At 42.0% G+C, this 22,927-nt stretch overlaps 1 protein-coding gene across 1 annotated transcript; it reads right to left on the bottom strand.

Moving 5' to 3' along the window:
* Positions 1-230: 230 nt before the first annotated feature.
* On the bottom strand, positions 231-21,911 carry LOC117812344 (carnitine O-acetyltransferase-like). Its single transcript, XM_034683036.1, has 15 exons — positions 21,844-21,911; positions 14,976-15,139; positions 14,429-14,701; positions 13,335-13,453; positions 12,651-12,704; positions 8,777-8,942; positions 8,291-8,465; positions 7,562-7,737; positions 5,301-5,401; positions 3,963-4,082; positions 3,540-3,662; positions 2,327-2,462; positions 1,920-1,982; positions 655-792; positions 231-535 (listed from the first exon to the last, which is right to left on the bottom strand). Exons 2-15 carry the CDS (start codon positions 15,000-15,002, stop codon positions 314-316), a joined length of 1,893 nt encoding a protein of 630 aa, XP_034538927.1. The 5' UTR covers positions 15,003-15,139; positions 21,844-21,911; the 3' UTR covers positions 231-313.
* Positions 21,912-22,927: the final 1,016 nt, after the last annotated feature.

Below are 22,927 nucleotides of genomic sequence, written 5' to 3'. Positions count from 1 at the left end.
AATCAGGCTGACATGTTTTCTCAGTTCTTCCAGCGAAAACATTACCCGCTATTAATAATGTGTACACATTTGCAAACTGGCCTGCAGGTTTACAGATCTGCATGTGCATTTGTGGAGGCATTTGCAGATGGTTTTGACGTAATAAGAGCTCAATTATCCTCTTCTCTGAACAAGGTCATAGAAAGCCCCATAAATGATCTTTAAATATAAAATAAATAAATGATCTGTAGTTACAATCAAATAAAATGTGTTTAATTCATCATACTTTACAGGATACATCAGATTTAAGTTTTCAAGCACTAACCCTGCTGGGTTAGATTTTCTCTGTGGCTTCTTCACATAAGTTCCTCATGTCCAACAAAGCATCCTCAAGGGATTGGATCATCTTTGCTGAATCCTTTTCTCTGTCAGTCTCAGAATATTCGAAACAGGACACTATTAACTCCATGTGATCATTCATTAAACCGTAATTTACGTCGTATAGTCCGACTTCTTCAGGACTGGAACATGTGATGACTCCATTCACGCTTGTTACCTTTTGAACAAGAAAGTAAAAATCATTGTTGCAACATTGTTACAAATGAAAAAATGAACTAGACTGTCTCAGGGTGATACACATTTTAATGAATGTTATTGCTTTAATCCTGTCCTTACCTGACCAGCTATGACTTGAAATGTGAAAGCTTTTTCATAGGAAACATCTGTGAAGATTTCAGGGGTGGGGATTTTTTCCTCGACAGCCTGCATCTCCAGTCCAAAGAGATGTCCATCTGTGATCTGTCCACGGAGTATCTGAAAGAACGAGGAAAGTAGTGCTTAAACCACACACACACACAACACATCGAACCTTGAAGCAGATGGGCTGCAGCAGCAGAAGACCACACCAGGTGCCACTCCCGTCAGCTAAGAACAGGAAACTGAGGCTACAATTTGCACAGGCTCATCAAAACCAAAGGATTGGTAAAACGTTGCCTGGTCTGATGAGTCTGGATTCCTCACCATTTAAGTGTAATTTATACGCCACAGAGTAACAGTATTGTTCCTTTATGACCACAGTGTACCAATCCTTTGATGGCTACTTCCAGCAGGATAACGTGCCACGTCACAAAGCTCAAATCATCTCACACTGTTTTTTTAAAACATGACGATTCTTTCACTGTACTCCAACGGTCTCCACAGTCACCAGATCTTAATCCATTAGAGCTCCTTTGGGATGTGGAGCAACTTCCGGAATCAAAAGCATTTTACTCGGTCTCGTCTCCGTCTCGGACTGGGTGAACTCTGTGTTTTATATCAAGACTGGTCGAGACCACCACTGATGCACTCTGTGACAAAATATTCTGAACAGCAACAATCTCCTGCCTCTCCTGAGATCACAGGCAACAGAAAACACAATTTGAACTTTATTCAAAAGCAAAAGTTAAATCAACGAGGACGAAAACCAAACTTAAGGAGTCAAAAGTCTCACAGCGTGTCTAAAGAAAGGCAACAAAGACAAAACTTGTTTTTTCCTGTCAATTGTATTTAAAGCAAACTTAAATAAAATAAAAAAATAAGTCTTTTGTTTTGTTAACTCTCATGATGATTTGCCCTTGAAATATATATGGTCTTGGTCTTGTCTTGGTCTTGCCCAGCCTTGGTCTTGGTCTTGTCATGGTCTCGATCCCTAAATGTCTTGGTCTTGTCATGGTCTCGGTGCACTCTGGTCTCGGTTGATGTGGTCTTGACTACAACACTAATATACAATGTCTTTGCTCTATTATCCAGTTTGTAGGCTTTAAATTATTTGTGAACAATCAAAATCTGTTTTTATCAACAGCTGAGCTGAGAAGTGTTCCAGCTTTTTGCTTTTAAATCAAGAGAAGAACTTTTCCAGATAATAAAGTAAAGCAGTTATTGTTGCTGTAAATAAAACTCACCGTGGCAAAGCTGTGATGGTGTGTTTTCAGAGCTTTTTTCAGCAGATCCAGTTTCTCTGAGATCTGTTAAAACAGAAAAAAAGATGAGATATTTTATCTCTGCACTCACAAACTCACAGGTTATATAACTATGATCGCTCAACTGGATGACAATATTATCAACATGATGTTGAGAATGTCTTTTAACACACGCTATGTTTGACTTTTTGGCCCTCCATGTGCCTGCTCATCACATAAGAGATAAATCCTAATCAAGATTATGTTAGTTCAATGTAAAGTCTGACCGCTTCATATTTATATGTTTGGTAGATTAGGAACACATGGTTCAGATCTGAGCTATGTTACAGTAGAGATAGGAATCATCACAGGAGAAGTTATATTAGTGGTAAATGTCTCTCTTGTCAGACCTGCTTGTTCGGGTCATCGAAGGCTTTAACAAAAGCGACGGATGCACTGGAGGTTGCGTTGATGATTCCTAGACGCCCTCCTTTGTACATCCTCAGAGATACGGGTTCTAGCGTGGCGGAGAGCTGCTGGTGTGTCCTGATGAGAGGAGAGAAATATTTTAACCAACAAACAAGTCACAGTCAGACTTTACGAATACATTTACTATTTGAAGTTTCTGCAAATCACCATCATTATCATATCTGTATCCGTGAGTGTGAATGCTGTTTTTGATGTTGTTTTGGTTGATGTTGTTGATTTTGTTGAAATTTGTCTCTGTCCAACTCTCTCTTTTCATCTCGCTCTATCCCTCTCTCTAACACAGTCTCAGCAGATGTCTGTCTAACATGAGTCTGGTCCTGCTCGAGGTTTCTGCCTGTTAAAGGAAGTTTGTCCTTGCCGCTGTAACTTGCTAAATGCTGCAAAGTGCTCTGCTCATGGTGGATTAAGATGAGATCAGACTCAGTCCTGTCTGTAAGATGGGACTGGATCTTATCCTGTCTTGACGTTGGGTCTTTGTTAATGATAGAACAAAGAGTATGGTGTAGACTGCCCTGTTTGTAAAGAGTCTTCAGATAACATTTGTTGTGATTTGGCCCTATATAAATAAAGATTGATTGATTAGTCTCAAGTTTATTTTCCTTTAACTCATTCATCAAAGACTCCTTCCTGTGTGTGATCTGCTACTGACTGACTGATAATGGAGATACAACTTTGGAGGACTTAATTTATCTCTGAATTCAAACATGACTGAATAGCAAGACAAATAGCCCCACCTACCTAAACCTCTTAACCCAGGTGAACAGCTCCTCCCACCCACTATGCTGTGCTAGTGGAAGGTGCCTGGCACTCCCATCACAACAGGGCCCCGAGTCCCTTGCTGGACTCCTCCAGTTTGTAGATGATGATGATATTAATGGCCTTGTGGTTCATGATGATGATGATGTTGATAATGATGATGATGATGAGCTCTGCCTTTCAGCACCTGTGTCTGATGGGACTTGAAGCTGTTAATAGCTGTAACTCTAATTGTTCCCTCCTGTCCTGATTCTTGCTTGTGTTGTGCTAACTCTCAGGTTTTCCTCACTTTGGACAAAGTATATTTAAATTAAACTGCAACATTGGAACATTATCTACAAAGACAGTCAGTCTATACGTGACTTTGCTGCCACTCACCTGAAGTATGCCAGTTGTGTTGCCATCTGCATGAAACCATCGGGACTCATCTTGAAAGACTTGAGGAGGTTTTTACCAAAGTGCTCGAACACTTTTGTCTTAAGATCAAAACCTTTAATCAGCCTGTCGTCATGAGAAACAGTTCTGGGTGAGATTTCTCTTATTAACACAGAAATGAGTTCTTATCAGCAGATCCATGTGCTAAATTATGAGATTAAACATATTAAACATCAAGTAATATGTATCTGTGTACTTTCTGTTTATCATACAGACCTGTGACAACAGACACCTATCATTACCTGGTGTCTGCCTTTAAGAGTTTAATGTAGCAGTTCACCTAGCATCACATGCTAACAGAAATGACTACATCAGCCCTGAGCTTGTGTTTCTGTGTCACTCTTTCATGATAAAAAAAACTCTCACTTCTCCATGTGTTGCTTGGCCTCCTCGATGTCCTCCTTTATCTCTGGTGAAATGTTGAACTTCAGTTTCTGCGGGGGACATAAATCCGTGACTGGGGACGCCTGTGGTTTTTCTTTTTTCCTACGCAGCAGAGAAAAAAAGGTGGAAAAATCTGTTGCTGAAAAATAAAAATGAACTCATTCACATCCTGCATTGTTCAAGATAACATTGAATTCATTGTTTGATTCAAAAAGGCAAAGGGTTAAAGAGGTCAAAGAGCGAGAGAAACCATCAACATAGAGATCATTGAATCACAGGTATTTCATGTCTGATTAAATCAATTAGGAATAGGTGTTCTTGTGTGTCTGGCCTTAAATCTTCAGAATAACTTTGACTCTGGGCGCTGGTGGCCTAGCAGTCTAAGCACCCCATGTATCGAGGCTATAGTCCTCGTTGCAGAGGTCGCCGGTTTGACTCTCGGCCAGTCGACCATTTGCTGCATGTCTTCCCCCACTCTCTACTCCCCACGTTTCCTGTCTCTCTTCAGCGGTCCTTTCAATAAAGGCGAAAAAGCCCCAAAAAAATATATATATAAAAAAAATAACTTTGACTGCAGGAGTTTGTATCACCAGAAAGAGGAATGATAAATACGATTCACAATGGAAATCCTTCTATTGTTCTGAGGTTCCTGGTCTTCCTTCCTCCCTTTCTTCCCATGTTTCCCTTTCCTTGTGTGTATTGTTTCATTTGTCTTCTCTGCTCACCCAGAGCTGGTCATGGATCCACTCATCTTGCTGCCAACCAAGACGGTTGCTCATCTGCAATAAAGCCACCTACTCTTTCTACAGTATAAAGGCCCAGCTCAGTCTTTCACTTATAGCCAGATTGTCCATTTACCAAGCATGGTATTCTACTCCGGCCTATTTTCACAGTGTTTGTCTAAATCTTTTGCAACCGACTGAATTCGTCTCTCCCTGTGCCAAGCTCTCTGTGCACCTTGTCTCCTGTAACCAAACACCAAACTCCAGGACCACAACCAGCCAGTCTCTGAGTCAAAGGAACCTTGGAAAATCTTGACTCTTATACCCTCTTAGAAATCTAGAGATTCCACGCACAGTAACTCAGATATCACAGAATCCTTTTCTACGTGTAAATGATTGATTAAATACTCATGTCAAATCCTCATCTTTGCCTCTGTTTGACTCAATACTGTGTGTTCCAACCTGTGAAACACTTCTTTATCTTTTCATCTGTTTGTCTTGATTTTAAAGTGTCTCCAAATGTTTAACTTGATTTAAAGCACATGAGACAACAGCAAGGCAAGCACTTCAAAAGGATTTCAATGTGTTGGTCACTTACATGCGTAGAACCAACATATCCAAAAGTTCTAAAGCAGCTATTCCATCAGCCACTGTATGTGAGAACTGAGCTCCACATATCCCGTCCCTTCCAATGATAATCTGTGGAAAGAAATCATGCTGATATTAATGTTCAAGCAGTATAAATCATATTACATTTTACTCAACAGTAAAGCTGCAAGCAGCATTGAGTGGGCCTTCACAGCTTCGCACACATCGTTGTGCAGAGAAGCTGCAGAGTTTTTTGTTGCTGTCGTTTCTTTTTTGTCACAGGGGATCCCAAATTTCCTAATACTACTAAGAGGAAACTGGGTCAGGAAGAAAGGAGGAGAAAAAATACATATAAAATCTGTCACTAAGGGATGAAACAGATCAGTTTCAGTTTCTAAACACTTGGGCAGTGTTTGACATGAGTATGAAGAACAAAATCTTGAGCACAACTTTCATAAAATCAATATTACAGAGTATCAATCCTGAGTTTTGTATTTTAAAGTAGGCAAATATGAATACAATGGTGTGTTAGCGCCATTAAACAAAACTGAACTGGAAGGGAGGTGTAATATTCTGAGATACACATACATTTTTAAACAATTTTACCAGACTCAGACCCCTGATCCATCCAATAACTCATCCATTACCACCATTATCACTAAAAGGCAGCACATGGAACACAACACAAAACAAATTTAATAAATCTCATACCCATTCTCACACATAAAGTACCATCTGCTAGTCCACCCCAAAAGCTTTACAAAGAACACTGCACATGGCACTTTAAAGGTCAGGTCTCTTTTAAACAAAGCATTTTTCATTAACGACCGGATTTTAGATAATAATATTGATTTTATATTTTTCAACTGAAACGTGGCTCAACACTGATGGACATGCAACTCTGCTGGAAGCCTCCCCGCCTAACTACAGTTTTACACATTATTTTAGAAAAGATAAAAGAGGTGAGTGGACAGCAACAATTCTTTTGGAATCCCAATGTTTTAAAGACATTTATTTGGTGATTTTATTTCTTTTGAATATCATTCTTTTGTTTTTAGCAGTCATCCCATTCTGTGTATGACAATCTACAGACCCCAAAAACGATGCTCCTCTTTTATCTCAGAATTTACTGAACTATTCTCCATTATACACATAAAGTATGACAGAATTATTATCATTGGTGATTTTAACATCCATGTGGACAATCAATCAGACTCCTTTACCTCCCAGTTTTTAAATTGAATTAACCGTATGAGTTTTATCCAACATGCCACCCAGCCCACTCACATCAAAGGCCAGATTTTAGACCTTGCTTTGACCTTTGGTTTGTCAGTAAACATATCTTCAGTTATGGATGTGGGCTTGTCTGACCATTTCTGTGTGTATTTACTGTGGATGATTTTATAAAAGGAGAAATCCCTAAACTAACTGTTAGGAAATGCTATCTTACTGCTGAAGTGGCAGCAATTTTTATTGATTTTTCTACGTCGTACTCATCCAAATATTTTACCTTCTTCCTGTGATTTAAGTGTTGACAGTTAGGATGACATTTCCTGCTGCCATCAGAGGGCGCTATGACTGTGATAAAAAATTCCCATATGGATGCGTTCAGGCCTAGACCCTTATTATGCATGGTCCATTTGAGTCAGATTTCGAGCATGCATGGCTGTGATAAAAACTAATTCCTGTTTCTTGGCAAAACATAAAACTTTGAGGGCTTTCCATGGCCACGCCTTCAGACTTTTGGGAAGGAGCTTATGAGTTTTTCATTGTACCGCTTCAGAGAAGAAATTTTTTAAAAGACCCATGCAAATGCCCACAACAGGGGTGATTTTAGTCCGTTTTTCCATATATCTCATTCCCTGTGGACATTTTGCCACAACGAAAAGATTGTTTTTTAAGTCACAGGGAGATGGATATGTTTAAAAAAATATCTTTCTAGGTGAAACTGCTGCAGGGGGTTCAGCACCTAAAGCTTGCTACTGGGCGCAAGTGAGACAATTTCTTACTCTTATGTCCCAAAAAATGTAATATAAACAATTTTAACAGGCCCTATGTCCCTGCATACTTTCAGCAGTTTGGGCAGAATTTGAATAATTTAGGATCCTTCGGATTGCAATAGGGATCTCACACAATGTGGTGCTCCGGCCCTACTTATAATCCTGTCAGATACAATAAGCTGTCAGGTCCTCGCACCATTCAGTGCTTAAAAGAAAAATAGAGTAGATTGGTATCACAAATGTAGAAAGGCGCTATCTGGGGCTGTCTGACCTGCAACATCTTGTCAAACCAGCGGTTGTTACTGTTAAAGCTGCTCCCTTCCCCATGCAGAATCTGCAGTGTTTTGTCACAACGAGATTGACTGGCAACAGGAGGCGTTGGTCCATCCAGACAGATGGTGACGATGCTGCTCTGGATGGCGAACAGCGCTTGTTTGTTGATTTCATCTTAACACACAAAAAAAAAACATGTTTCGTTATCAGACTGTAGCCTTTCTACCTTTTATTTTTCTATTTCTGAAGTTTTACTTTAATTTTCTAATTTTAGTTTTCAGTCCTGTGTAGTTGTCTCATGTGTTGTTATGTCCTGTGTAGTTACATGTGATCTGTCATGTTGTGTCATGCTGTTGTTCCTGTGTATGATGTGTCTAATCAATGGTTTTTGAGCTGCCTTTTCTCTCCCTAGATGAGGTTTGAATGACTTTCAGCTGTGATGATTCAAAAAAGAGGAAGGTGGTTTTCTCTTCAGTGCTGGGTTGCTTCGTACTTTCTGATGTATTGATTCTATTAAGTTATAGTTGATTCTATTTTCACCTTTGATCAGGTTAAATTTCAGACCTGATACAGTCCTTCACACCAGGTGTCCAACAGGCTTTTAACCATGTGGTTTTGAGTCTACTCATGTCATATCATGTTGTGATGTGGTGTTCAGTGTTGTGTGTTTTTCTTTTTGTTAACTTCAGAGTGTACGTGGTTGGTTTTAGTGAACTGCTTTCCTCACCAGTGATGAGCTTCTCATAGACTTTGGCCCAGATGTCTCTGCATTGAGATGTCAGGATCCCAACAGGTTCCTGGTCAGGCTGCATTGACGATTCATATATTCTCTTCAGCTGAACTAAGATATCCTCCTTACTCAGCTGAGTACCATCACTGTGGTACACATCCATCACAAAGAACTGGAAGCGCACACACACACACACACACACACACACACACACACACACACACACACACACACACACACACACACACACACACACACACACACACACACACACACACACACACAAAAGCACACTGAATCAAAATCTTAAGCTCTGATAATGCACAGTTTGGTCATCTCAAAGATTCATTGATTTAAATATCAATAAGTATTACTGTAAACAGAAACCACCATTGATTTTTAAAGACAAAGAATCAACCATAACCTGGTCAGGGTTCAACAATTGGAGGGATTGTTTGATGAAATGACACAGGTGTCTCTCACCTGACCGTTGTGAACCACGCTGATATGTTTGGGAGGGTTTGGGCTTTCAGCGTGAAACATCAGAGAATCAACTTCTGGATGTGGGATTCTGCAGGATGATAATAGTTCCTCATGCTGCATCATACACATCGGTGTTCCTCGGATGTATGAAACTGGAAGCGTGCCACTGCAAAAAAAATGTTAACAATCAATACCCTGCTTATTAACAACTCTTTACAATGAAAACCTCTGATGTTCTCTAAAAAACTTTAAACTATCAATATTCAGTGCTGTGAATCAATAACCCTGTGATTCGTATCTATGATGTTTTCTGAAACTCAGTCATTCGTGTTATTAACTTCTCTTCAAATAAAGTCCTGCCCACCTGTTTTACAGGGACGGTTAACATAACAAAGAAACATGTCGTTAGCCACCCAGCCAAATCTGAATGATTAAGAAGTCTACACCATCTCAAAAGAGGCTTACAAGGCATCCCCCCTCCCTCACCCTGGCAATTCAGACCATCTCCTTTATACCAACACCTAAGTACAGGCCTCTTGGAAAGCTGATAAAACCTGTCAGGAGAGAAATCAGAGTATGGCCAGAGGGGAGTGCTTCTTCCCTTCAGGACTGCTTTGAAACAACTGACAGGCATATATTTGGGAGGCAGCTACATGTGACCACAACACTGATCCCTGAGCACCTTAACAACTTCTATGCTCGTTTTGAGGCCTTAAACAGCACCCCTGCCCTGCAAGCCTCTGCACAGGGAACAGACTCTGAACCTCACCCCACCATTGTGAGAAGTTTTCTGTCCTGGGTCAACCCCCGCAACAGGCTGTTGTTCCAAGATGCCTCAAGGCTGCCAACATCATACCTGTCCCAAAGAAGTCTCCTGTCTCATGCCTAAATGACTACTGTCTCATAGCACTGACACCAACCATCATGAAGAGAACATCAGGGACTTCCTTCCAGCCACTTTTGTCCCACATCAGTGTGTGTACCAGGCCAAGAGGTCCACAGACGAAGCTGTGGCCACTGCCCTGCACCTGGCACTGACACACATGGAAGGCAAAGAAGCACAAAGTCAGACTTCACTTCATCGACTTCAGCTCAGCCTTTAACACTATCATACCGCAGCTGAGCTCTCTGGATTAACCTGGGTGCTGGACTTCCTCACCAACATGCCACAGTTAGTCAGCATAGGAGAAAAAAACATCAAGCACCATCACACTCAGCATGGGACCAACTCAGGGCTGCGTTCTCAGCCCACTCCTCTTCATCCTTCCGACTCACAACTATGCTGCCAGCTCCAGCTCCAATCACTTCATATAATTTGCAGACAACACAACAATGGTGTTTCTCATAACTGACAACAACGACACCAACTACAGACAACAACGACACCAACTACAGAGAGGAGGTGAAGCAGCTGGCTGTGTGGTGCAGCAACAACAATCTCTCCCTCAATGTGAAAAAGACCATAGAGATTGTAGTGGACTTCGGAGAGCTGCCAGGATGCACCACCCACAACCACTGCTCATCAGCGGTACAGCTGTGGATAGATTCAACTCATACATACAACAAAACATATATTTTTAAGCACATCATGTCAGTGGCGGCTGGCCAATAGGGGCACTAGGGCGCCGCCCCACCACCCACCACAAGACATTAAAAAAAAAAAATAATAATAATAAAATAATATTCTGAAGTGTATGTATATATATTTTTTGATGAGCAAGATAAATATTATATAGTTAAATAATTATTAGTAAAGCTGTTTCGTTCATCTGTGTTGTCTGATTGGTGACGTATGTTCCCCATGGGTTTTCTCCATAGACTGGTTTTCCCCGGTTTTCCTCCGGGGCGCAGAAATCTTTGGCCATAGACTCTCGTTAAAAGTTGTACATGCGCAGTAGCTCCTCTTCAATACAAGAGATAGGGCCATGTCGGGGCGCACCTTCCCTGCGCCCAGAGCTGAATGCAGCTTGATTTACAAACCACCACCCTCCTGTCATGGGGCTGACGTCACAGCTGTCTGTCATACAGCGCGGCTGATTGACAGCTCGGGCCGGAGACGATCGGACAGAGACGCAAAATGGAGGGAGAGAAAGTAGATAATTCAGTGAAGTCACTCAAAACATCACCTTTTTGAGAGGAGAATGTACCAGGAGAAGCTCCACGTGAAAGAGCGCGGACCTGATCAACTGAACATCATCATTAATCAGCAGTCCAAAGACAGAGCGAGACAATACACCCGGTCTGTTTCCAGGACCTGGTTTAGCAACAAGGCTAACTACATGCAGTGATGCTAATGCGTTAGTCTGCTTTCCCTGCCTCCTTTTCCAAACGTCAGGATCTGACCCAGCATGGATAAAGACAGGTATTACTGATTTAAAGCACTTTTCAGAAAAGTTAAACTGGCAGGAATAGTAATGCTATTATTTGACAGATTATTTGTTAACAAGCATTATACACAGTGTAACAGTGCCCTCTGCTGGCGAGCATGTAATATCATTACTACACAGCCATTAATTGGTGATTCATGAATAATATCTACACCTCTTTAAATAAGTACTGAGACAATGATTAGCTTACACAGCTTATACAAATGGTAAACACAAATCTTATTAATCAATGATCTACTGTAGCTATTTAGCCTACTGCACCAGTGTCAGCATGAATACTACAGTCACGAGACACCATCACCATGGTCACTTATCTATTACAGGTGATGCAGCAAGACTGTCATGATCCTCATCATGGCAGCCCTCTCCTCTCCCTCTTTGTGTGTGTTTTGTCATTTCCCTGTCTGTTGCTCCTCCTCCTGTGTCTCTTCCCCTTGTTTGTGTCTTGTGGGTGAATGTGGGCGGGGTTTCCATTCTGCAGGCAGCACCAGGTGAAGCCACTCAATAATCAACCCTCTACTATAAAGACTCCGGATTCTCTCCTACTCGTTGCCAGATCGTACTTCAGTTTTTCAGTGGTATACTGAGTCCGTGGCTCCTCAAACATGTTTTTGTTCTGCTTGTCTTTGTGTGTGTCAAGCTGACGTCCTTGTGTATTTTCATTTAGATTCAGAGTTTGCCGTGCATGCTTCCTGCTCTTGTGCTGATCGCTTCCCTGTCTGCTGCTGAACCTGCCTGCCTTTGCCTGAGCTCCAGTTACCCTCTGTGGAAGGACTCTGGAAAGAGGGACTGCTCCGCTCGTTACCCACGGCTCCATTACCACGGAGTTCACTCTGAATAAACACTTGTATTTTTTCACAATCCAGCTTGCCTGAGTTTTGCATTTTGGGTCCAGTCCTAGTGACAATCATAACAAAGACGATCGAATGAATGTTGCTGAATCTGAGAGGTGCTTCTCAACACTGAAGAGAATCAAGACCTTCCTCAGGAACACAATGTCACAGGATTGTCTCAATGCATTGGCCATGCTCTCTATGGAGAAGAAACTTGTCAAAAGCATCCCGGACTTTAACCATAGAGTCATTGAGAAATTTGCTTCTCTCAAGGAAAGAAGAGCAAAATTTATGTACAAAAGTTAGAACAGTACATGACATTATAATGTTGCTTTTGCTGTTTTCATGTATGTAAATACACTGGTGTGATACCTCATACATTTACCAAAAAGCAAGCAAACATGTACTATTTTGAAGTTATAGCCCCCCCTGGAGAAAACTCCACCAGCCGCCACTGCATCATGTGCTTCTCTGGCCTTATTTGTAGGTGAATAAAGCTAATTATTAATCAGCTTTAGGTAATCAAAAATAACAATTTAAAAGCACATATTTACAATTTACCTCAAAAACAATGTTTAACAGTACGTGTTACATGAAAAGTGATGTCTCTTGTCTATAAATATATTTTGATGAGTAGAAATATTTTAAACTCACGTTTCAGTCTCCAGTTTAAAGTCCAGTAGAGCCACAATCAAATCAGCAGCACACCTGAATACACAAAAGACATGCTGATTATTGATGATATTGTTTTTAATCCAAGCACCTGAACACAAATACAAAGTTAGGAAGAATCACAGATTTTCATTGTAATTATTGTAAATTATTATAATATGTGACTCTGTTAACGTTGATCAGACTATCACATGAACAAAGAAAACATAGTATCTGTCAACATCACCACCATTAAATAATGTTACAGTAATACTTATATTAATACTGCTAACTAAACCTAAAACTTCAACTCATAAAAATATCAATAAATTATTATTATTATTATTATTATTATTAATAATAATAATAATAATAATAATAATAATAATAATAATAATAGTAGTATTATTATTGAAATGATTTACATTTCTAGTAATAAGCAGTAAAAGTAGTTATAGTAGTAGGAAAACAAGATTGTCAGTCATCAATTAGTGGTTATTTATCAAATGGATGAGAGTTACTCCCAGGAGTATATAAAAGATTATAATAAAATAAATAAACAAAAAAAACCATGCAAATCGAAAAAGCATAGAACCTTAAATTTCAAATTCTCTTTTTCCTTGAACTATTCTAATATCTGAACATTGCTGTCAATAATCCTTTAGTGTGTGTGTGTTCGTGTGTTACCTGATCTGTCCCTCAATATCTGTGTAGTCCTGTTTGGGGAAGAGTCCCAACATATTTGAAAAAATAGGTAAAGGCTTTCGTTTTGCCAGGTAGAGAATCTTCTCATAAGCGTCTGTTAACTGTGAAAGACAACACACAAACACACAAACACACAAACACACAAACACACACACACAAACACACACACACACACACACACACACACACACACACAAACACACACACACACACACACACACACACACACACACACACACACACACACACACACACAGTATTATAAGAAAGAACAGACTGAGTCTCTAAAAATGGAAAAGTAACGTCTCTTATTGAACTGACACTGAAGACCAGTTCCTCTCATGTCCACTAGAGTGTCTCCTGCAATGAGTCAATTTCCATAGAGCCCCATGTTACAATATTACAGCAGAAATAAACATGTTTACCTTTCTACCTGACGTACAAATTATCAGTCCCTATGACTAACAGTCCCAAAAATACAAACATAATCTAGCTTTGAGCTTATCATCAGACCAAGAAAGATAGAAAAACAACTACACAAGAAAAAACAAGAAAAGGCAAAGAGGGATTTAATGTAACGTAATATGACATAAATCTTTCTTCCAGAAACACTCACTTCAGGCTTCAAGATGGCAGCAACAAAAACCCACCTCAAAGACGCAGAGCTGAAGATTCAGCAGGTTTTAACACAATCAGCTGAGTCAAACTGGTTAAAGTCAACATCTATGGTGAGACAACTACGATCAACAGCCAAAGGCTAATGAATTATCATCATCTGGATGTAAATCTAACCCAGAGACTGAAATCCAAACTGTCTGAAGTTAATCCATGGCTGATTTAGTTAACCAGGAGACGTGATCAGAGCTGATCAATGAGCTGCTCCTCACTGACAATATGAATCTACAGGTCAGTGTGAGAGTGAATGAGCTGCTGCAGTGATCACAGTATAATCTGTGTTTCAGTGAATAAAGCAGGATGTGTCTGCAGGTCAGTGATCATAGCATAATCTGTGTTTCAGTGAATAAAGAGGGAACCACAGGAGGATTATTCTCAATCCTTTGTCTTTTTGGACTCACCCAGTTATCTACTCCCTCTGCTCTGCTCTGCAGATTTTTCTGCAGTCTCTCTCCCACTCCTCCTGGTTTCTGAAACTCTTCCACCAGCTGTTTGGCTCTCTGCAGCTCATGGGGCTTCAACACAGGCTCCAGGATGTTCAGGTACAGCTCACAGGTCTTCTTCAGAGGGGGGATGGGCAGTTTAGGCAGATCCTGCTGCTGACTTATGTTTCTACATGAGTGCAGAGCGGCATGTCTTAGAGGGATACAGGGTTTCAGCCTCCCCACCTTCACCTGATGGGAACATTTAATATCAGATTTTTAATCAGTGTGAAATGTAACTGAAGAGTCTGCTAATATGTTCCAATACTATGGAATCTAAACTACAACAATACAGGTTTCATAAATGATTATTCCCATTCTCATATCATTTTAACTTTGCGTGGTCATTTATTTAAAACGTGACTAAAGTGAACACAGAGTGAAACAACACTAAATAGAAGGTTTGGTTACATTTAATATAAATCAATGCTCAAACAGACAGGATGAAGTAAAGTTTGTGACTCACCAGACTCTTGCTGCAGATTCTCAACATTATTCTGTCTGAAAATCTTCTTCACCAGTTTTTACCAGTGTTTCAGGTTTGGATGTCAAATGACTTCTGTCTGTGACACGACTGGATCTGCTGACTGCTGTAGGCTTGACCCCTCTTGACTTTTATGGAGCCACAAACTGTTGGAATATCTCAAAGTCAATTTGTCTTTCCAAACTGTATTTGCCTGCTTATCTTAGAAAAAGAGTTCATCATAACCTGAAGGCTTCTACCTCAGTGTGTAGGAAAGGACTGCTGCACCACCCAAAACACAGCCCCAACCACCGAAAATACAGCCACCACCCAAAACACAGCTCCCACTACCAAACACACAACCCCAACCACCAACAATACAGTTACCACCGCCCATAATACAGCCCCCACCACCCAACATACAGCCCCAACCACAGAATATAGCTCCCACCACCAAACACACAAAGCCCCAACCACAGATATTACAGCCACCACCACCTATAATACAGCCCCCACCACCCGAAAGACAACCCCACCACCCAACACATAGCCCCAACCACCAAAGATACAGCAATAACCACCCAACACACAGCCTGAACCACCCAAACTACAGCTCCCAACACCCAAAACACAGCCACCACCACCCAACACACAAACCCGACCACAGAAAACACAGAAACCACCAGCAATAATACAGCCTCCACCACCCAACACACAGCCGCAACCACCCAAAACACAGCTCCCAACACAAAACATAACACCAACCACCAAACATACAGCCACCACCACCCAAAAAACAGCCCTCACCACCCAACACATAGCCCCAACCACAGAAAATACAGCCACCACCAATCAACACAAATCCCCAACCACAGATATTACAGGCAACACCACCCATAATACAGCCCCCACCACCCAAATGACATCCACAACCACCTAACACACAGCCTCAACCACCCAAAACACAGCCCCCACCATAGAAAACACAGCCCCCACCCAAAACACAGCTCACAACACACAACACACAACCTCAGCCAGCACCACCCATTATACAGCTACAACCACTGAAAATACAGCCATCACCACCACCCATAATCAGTGTTGGGCAGTAACGCGTTACTAATAACGCGTTACTGTAACGCCGTTACTTTTGACAGTAACTTATACTCTAACGCATTACTTTTTAAAATAAATAAACTCAGTTACCGTTACAACATCGTGCGTTTGTCCGTTACTTTAAATTAATTAATTGTTGGCTAGCTGCAGTGTACTTCTTCCTGTTTACAGTGGCAATGCATTGTGGGATTGCTGGGTGCCATGCCAACCGCTGTAAAACAAAAGAAGACGCGTGTGGGCGTGTTTCCGTTTAATAACATGTGCGGCAGTCATGGATAGTAAAGGCGAAAGCAAGACGAGTTTCTCAAAGTGGAAATACGCTCATTATTTCATATTTTCATACTTAAGCTGTGAAGGAACATTTTTAAGGGCTAAACACAACAGCTTTTATGATGCTGAAGCCACTTTATTTTTTTTATCTTTGATTCTGAATAATATATTCAGACTGTTTTGTTTTATTTATTTCAGAAATCCTTGTGATATTGTCAGTTGTTGCTGGTCTGACTTAAATAAAGTAGCATTTAAAAATTACTTTGAGGTTGAGTCAGGTCTGTGTTTGCATTGATCATAATGCTGAGCAAAGTTTAGCGATGTGCATGCAAATGAATAGAAACTGTAAAGATGATCAATAGTGTATTATGTTCCATACAGCACTGAAATGAAGCTGGTAGTGCATAAATAGGAGCATTAAAGAATGTTCTTATTATAAAGTAACTAAAAAGTTACTTTTAACAGTAATTCATTACTTTTTGGTGCAAGTAATTAACAGAGTAATTTAGTTACTTTTTGAATAAAGTAACTAGTAACTGTAACTAGTTACTATTTTTCAGTAACTTGCACAACACTGCCCATAATACATCCACAATCACTGAAAATACAGCCACCACCACCACCACCCATAATACAACACCCACCACCCAACATACATACCAAACTACAGAAAATACAGCCATATATAGCCTTGTTAACAGCTAAGTACAACGACTCAGTTCAAGATGGCTGCTGCTGTGTTTCCCAGAATGTGTGGCTGGTTTTCAATCTGGAAAAAATCTGAAGAATCCTGCCTTTCGGCTTTTGACTGAATTAGCAAGGCTACAACGAACTTTCTCCAATAAAATTGGACTTTATTTTTTTTTATCATTTTGTGGAAGTTAACAGCTCTGCTCTACTGAATGTTGGGCCTAGTAGGCCTTGATTCCATCACCATGCCACCCAAAGCCTCTAACACCTGCACTGAGGAATATGTCAGCATGTCTCATGTGCGGGAATTGTTGGACCAGCAGAAAGACTCTTACAGAACTTTGCTTGAACAACAGGAAAACCTTACAAAACATGTGTGCAGATCATAGTTGACTCTTCAAACAAGAGGATTTACAAACATGCTGTTCTGAACAAAACAAAAAACTTGAAGGGCTCAGGCATCTTTGTCAACAAGGACTTCCCTGAGGCTGTCCGGCAGAAAAGGAAAGAACTCCCTGCAATGAAGGCAGCTCAACAGAGAGGTGACATTGCCCACCCACCAACCAGAAAATCTACAACAGAGGAAGGCCAACACACATAATCTGGCCCATTAGGCTCCACTACCATGCATTGACAACTTAAACAAATATCCATAGACGAGAATCTGAGTTGGAAAGAACAAATCAATTGGGTTAGCAGAAAAAATAATAAATCTTGTTACCACAAATTGTATTCTTACTTTTTATTACAGTCTATTTATCCGTTCCTTTCATATTGTAATATAGTTTGGGCTAGTACTTTTCATACAACTTTCCATACAATTTTGCTCCTTCAGAAACGTTTTGTTAGGATGGAAACTCGATCAAAGCAACACGTCTCATCTGCTCCTTTGTTTCAGAAACTCTAGCTTCTTAATATCTATAACATCAATACAGTATCTCTCAAATCTGTGTTTTTTTTGTATTAAATACAACATGAAGGGAATATCTCTGATCAATTCAAGTCTCACTTCAAATTAAATTCACAGGTCCAATCTTATTCAACTCGTCAAACTTTATTTGGTCATCCTCCTAAATGTTTTACCTGTAGAAGTCAATTCTTGATACGTGTCAGGGGCACCAAATTCTGGAATATTTATTCCAATGTGGCTAAAAACTTGTTTGTCTTTAAAATGTTATAAATGATGCTTGAAAAAACTTTTAACCACTGTTAATTATATTCATTACGCTCAACCACATACTCATAGGCCGGTATTCATATACATCATATTCATATTTTGTACTTTGAATTCTGTTGATGTAATATCTGTATTTATATTAATTGTTAATTTAGTGTATTTTTGTGGTGTTTTATTTTTTATTATCAACTATTGTCTTTATGTGTGTGTCAATTTAGTGTATTTTAATTAATTTTTGATATTAGAACATTATTTGGGCGGTGGCTTCAAATAAGTTCTCTGAGTTTTCTGCCTCTTCCTGCACTGTATATTACTTATCTTTGTTCTTTTTTACTGCTGCACCACCAAAAAGACAACCCCACCACCCAAAACACAGACTAACCTTACAACCTGAAATGATATACCTTAATGCTTCTGTCCTTGCACACAATGGGCATGATGAGTCCCCACCAACCCTACGTTTCAAGTTCTTGGGTGCACCTAACAGGAATCTAATGTGGTTATCCTCAATGCACCACAGGTCTCTCCAGCAAAGCTTCCTATTTTCTACACTCTCCCAATTTAACCACTGTCCCTGCCGAGCCTGGGCCCAAGCCTGCTTCCTTCTATCTTTAGGACCTGCCTCGTACCACATTGGCCTGCCTGAGCTAAGCCTCAAGCCCCCACGGCCTTGCTGCATGTTCCCTACAATCTCTAGGTGCCTAAGAGCTGCTTCTGCTTCCTGCACTGCATCTCCTGGATTCCATTTCCTACCTCTAGTTGGATTTGGAACCAACCTACCCACCTCCACTCCCAGAGGAACCCCTAAGCATTTCCTAATGTATGAATTAACCAACCTCTCTATCTTTTCCACCTTTGAATTTGGAACTTCGTAAACAGACAATGGCCACATCAACCTAGGGTATCAACCAAACTGCAAACACCAAAGCTTTAACTTGCCTGGGAGTCCTGATTTCTACATCTCTCCTATGCCCTCTGCTACATCTTTCATAAGCTGTTCTACCTGATCACTATCCTTCAGGTCCCCATTATACCACCGACCCAAACTCTTCACTAACTTTACCCTAATGGATGGAATTTCTTCCTCATCTATCAGAATCAGAAGAACTAAATCAAATGATGCACTCACGGACAAAAACAATACACACATTCAATACTGACAGGACATTCCATAAAACCATTTAAAAAGTAAAGTGTCGCAGTGTAATAAATAAATATGAAAGTGTCTGTGTGCAGCAAAGTGTGCAGTGTATACTAGCAGCAATAGACCTTGTTTGTTTTTTGTTTGATCAGTGTGCTGATGGCTGTAGGAAAGAAACTGTCTCTGTGTCTGGTGGTTCGAGATTTGGCAGTTCTGAGCCGTCTGCCAGAAGGCAACAGTTCAAAGAAGTGGTGACCAGGGTGGGAGGGGTCTGCAATGATCTTTTTTGCTCTGTTGGTGTAGAATGCAGTGGCGAGTTTGTCTGGGATGATTGTATTAAAAGCCGAGCTGAAGTCGACGAAGAGCATCCTTACGTAGCTCTTTTTATTTTCCAAGTGCAATGTGGACAGTGATGGCTATCGCGTCCTCAGCTGACCTGTTGGCTCTGTAGGCGAACTGGTGTGGATCAAAGGAGGCTGGGAGGCTGGCTTTGATGTGATGGAGGACCAGTTTTTCAAAACACTTCATTATGACTGGGGTGAGTGCCAGCGGTCTGAAGTCATTTAAGGCCTCTGAGGCAGTCTTTTTGCACCCTCAGGCCAAACTGTGATGGTTGAGTTGGCTTTGTTGTTCTTCTGAGTTGGTTGTATGCAGGAAAAAAGAGCAATGACAGATGATTTGACTGGCCTAGGTGGGGGAGAGAGACCGTCCTATAAGCATGCTTGATGTTGGAATATACATGATCCAGGGTGTTTCCTACCCTTGTTGCACAGTTCACATGCTGGTGGAGACTGGGGAAGACATTTTTAAGACATGCTTGGTTAAAGTCTACCGCTATAATGTGCACTCCGTAGGGGTGGGCTCTCTGCTGCATTTTCACAATGGCTAATAAGTGGCTAAGAGCAATGCTAACATTAGCAGTGGGGGGATGTAAACAGCAGTCACAGTTACTACACTGAACTCTCAGGTAAGTAGAAGGGTCTACTGCCGGGACAGCCACAATCCACTCTACCGGCAGTCTAGCAATATCCAGGGGGATGTTGTGAGATCTCTGACATCGCTTGAAACATGCAGTTTGTAGAGTAAACCGATGTCAATTAAATGTTCTCGACCGTACACATTGTGTGCTTCTGAATATGCACAGAAAAACATACAGAACACACAGAAAATGCACCAAAAAAGAGAGTCAAGAGCCGCTGCACCAGGGTGCGCCACCATCTTGGATCGCCTAATGTTCTCATCTACATAAACTTGCTGTCTATTAGCTTCCCCCAGGACAATGAGATGCTTCTTGACTTACTAGGCTTAATCTTTATCCTAGCCCATTTAAGATGATCATTTGACCTCTAATAGCCTTTTGGTACATGGCATTTTTGTGTTCACCAGTGTCATTTCATCCATGTAGGCCCTAATTGGTGAGAGATGAGCCCATCCTGCCGCTGCTCCCCACCCACTTCACAGTTCACTTCAGCTCCGATTGCTTTATTGCCATGAACAGTTTGGTTTTTGCCAGAGTAGAGTAAAAAAACAAACAAAACACAAGAACAAGATCGCGAATACAAGCGGCCAAAATAAGCTTTCTCCGCTCAGCCTTATGGTGTGTTCACACCAAACGCGAATAAAATCATTTGCATGAATTAATTACATGTAAAGTCAATGTAGAGGCGCGAGTAGACGCAAGTAGAGGTCTGGCGGTGCATATCGCGTGAAATGGGTGACGCGAATGACGCGCATCATTCGCGCGTACAGTGCAAATTCATTCGCGACAGTTGAAATATCTGAACTCCAGCAAATCTATCACGGCACGATAGCCAATCAGCGTGCAGATCACCCGGTGACGTGTGTTGTGTGAAATATATTGACCAGCGGAGATTCACTCATCTGGAATATATGGGACACTTTGATTCAACTCTTCCAAAGTTGAATCGCTGTCAAAATTGTCATTTTAAACAGTTTTTTGACCAAACTTTTCGCCAAAGCCTATAGCGCCCTTGTTGCCCCACCGTTTGTCCTCCTTTGTGTTTCAACCTTTTGGCGATCGACCACTTTGATCAGCCTGTTTTTTAACGTAGCTAGCAGGTTACCTAGCCACGGCTTACACCGGCTTGTCATTAGCAGTAGCCGAGCTAACAGCCGCCGCCGGAACAGTCGCTGTTTTCAACGGTTCCCACAACGGTTCAACTGTCTGTGACCTGAAGTAACATCTCTGCAGCGGGTCCACTTGTTGGACCGGTGTGGGTAAGTGCCGATCGGCTGTCTCTCAACTTGGTTCTCTCTCTCTGTGTGACCCCGGCTAAACCCGACCAACTCTGTGGGCTCCAGGTGGAGCCCCCGCGAGTAAGTCTCGGTCCCCCTACCTGCTGCTGCCGCTTCTGCGGACCTCGCTGAAACGTTTTTAACGCTCCTGTGTTTTTAGCCCTGTACTGGCCTCTTTTATCTCTACTCCCCAGCTCCATTACAACCATGGCTCCACTCACCTCTGCATCCTGCGACTCCTGCTCCCGGCTTGCCGACAAAATCTCAGAGCTGGAAGGTCGGATCTCCACTCTACACCAGATCCAGGAAGCTGAACGTTTTATGGACACAATCACCTTCAACCCATCTCTTACCGACACCACCAATCCCCAGGTTCACGCTGTCCCTTCTCCTGCTGCTGAAGAAGCCTCCCCACCGGTCACCGCACACAGTCCAGCTCCTACTGTCCCTCCTTCACACTCCGTCGCTGACGTTTCCTGGACACGGCTCGGGGCCAAGCCCAAGTCTCTGGTCAGCTCCACTCCATCCCAACCTCCCCAACACGGTCACTGGTCTCTGCCCACCGCTGACAGCAGGAGAGGGGCACGCTACTCCCGCGATCCTCCTCATTTCGACATCCAGCTGGAAAATAAATATGACAGACATTCTCGCCATGAATGACTTCCCTCTTCTCTCTGCTACCTCCCAGACACCTGCTCCGTCTCCCTCACCGTCATCTCAGCCTCTTCCCTCGGCCATCCCCGTGCACTCAACCCGCCCCAGGACCCGCCGCTCCGTGCCGCAGTTAACTCCGGCGCCACGTCAGGCTGCTGCCTCTCCCGTCTGCTCCGCCACCTGTTGCGGTCTCCCCCTCACCGTCCTCCTCCCCTCCATCCCCGCCTGAGAGCCGTCACTCATCTCCCTGACCACTGTTCCCTCCGACTGCTCTCATAGTCGGAGACTCCATCGTGAGACGTGTCCGCTTCTTCATTGCCATCACCCGCTGTTTTCCGGGAGCCACGGTCCCCGATCTCCTCTCCAGGCTCCCCGCTCTGCTGCAGTCCGTCCCGTCCTCCGTCACCAAAATCGTTGTTCATGTCGGAATCAACAACACCGCACGGAGTCAGTCGGAGGTGACGAAAATGGATTTTAAAAAGCTCTTAATCTTTTAAGCAGCTGCGGCTTGCGTGTTTTTATCAGCAGTCCAACTCCCACACTCGGTCGCGGCTCACAGCGTTTCAGCCGTCTCCTCAGTCTCCACACCTGGCTCCAGTCCACCTGCATTTCCCACCAAATATCCTTCATAGACCATTTTAATCTGTTCTG

Source organism: Notolabrus celidotus, chromosome 5 (genome assembly GCF_009762535.1).
Source record: "Notolabrus celidotus isolate fNotCel1 chromosome 5, fNotCel1.pri, whole genome shotgun sequence".
NCBI lineage: Eukaryota > Metazoa > Chordata > Actinopteri > Labriformes > Labridae > Notolabrus > Notolabrus celidotus.
The sequence above is the reverse complement of the archived record's forward strand: the minus strand, read 5'-3'. Positions and strand labels throughout refer to the sequence as shown.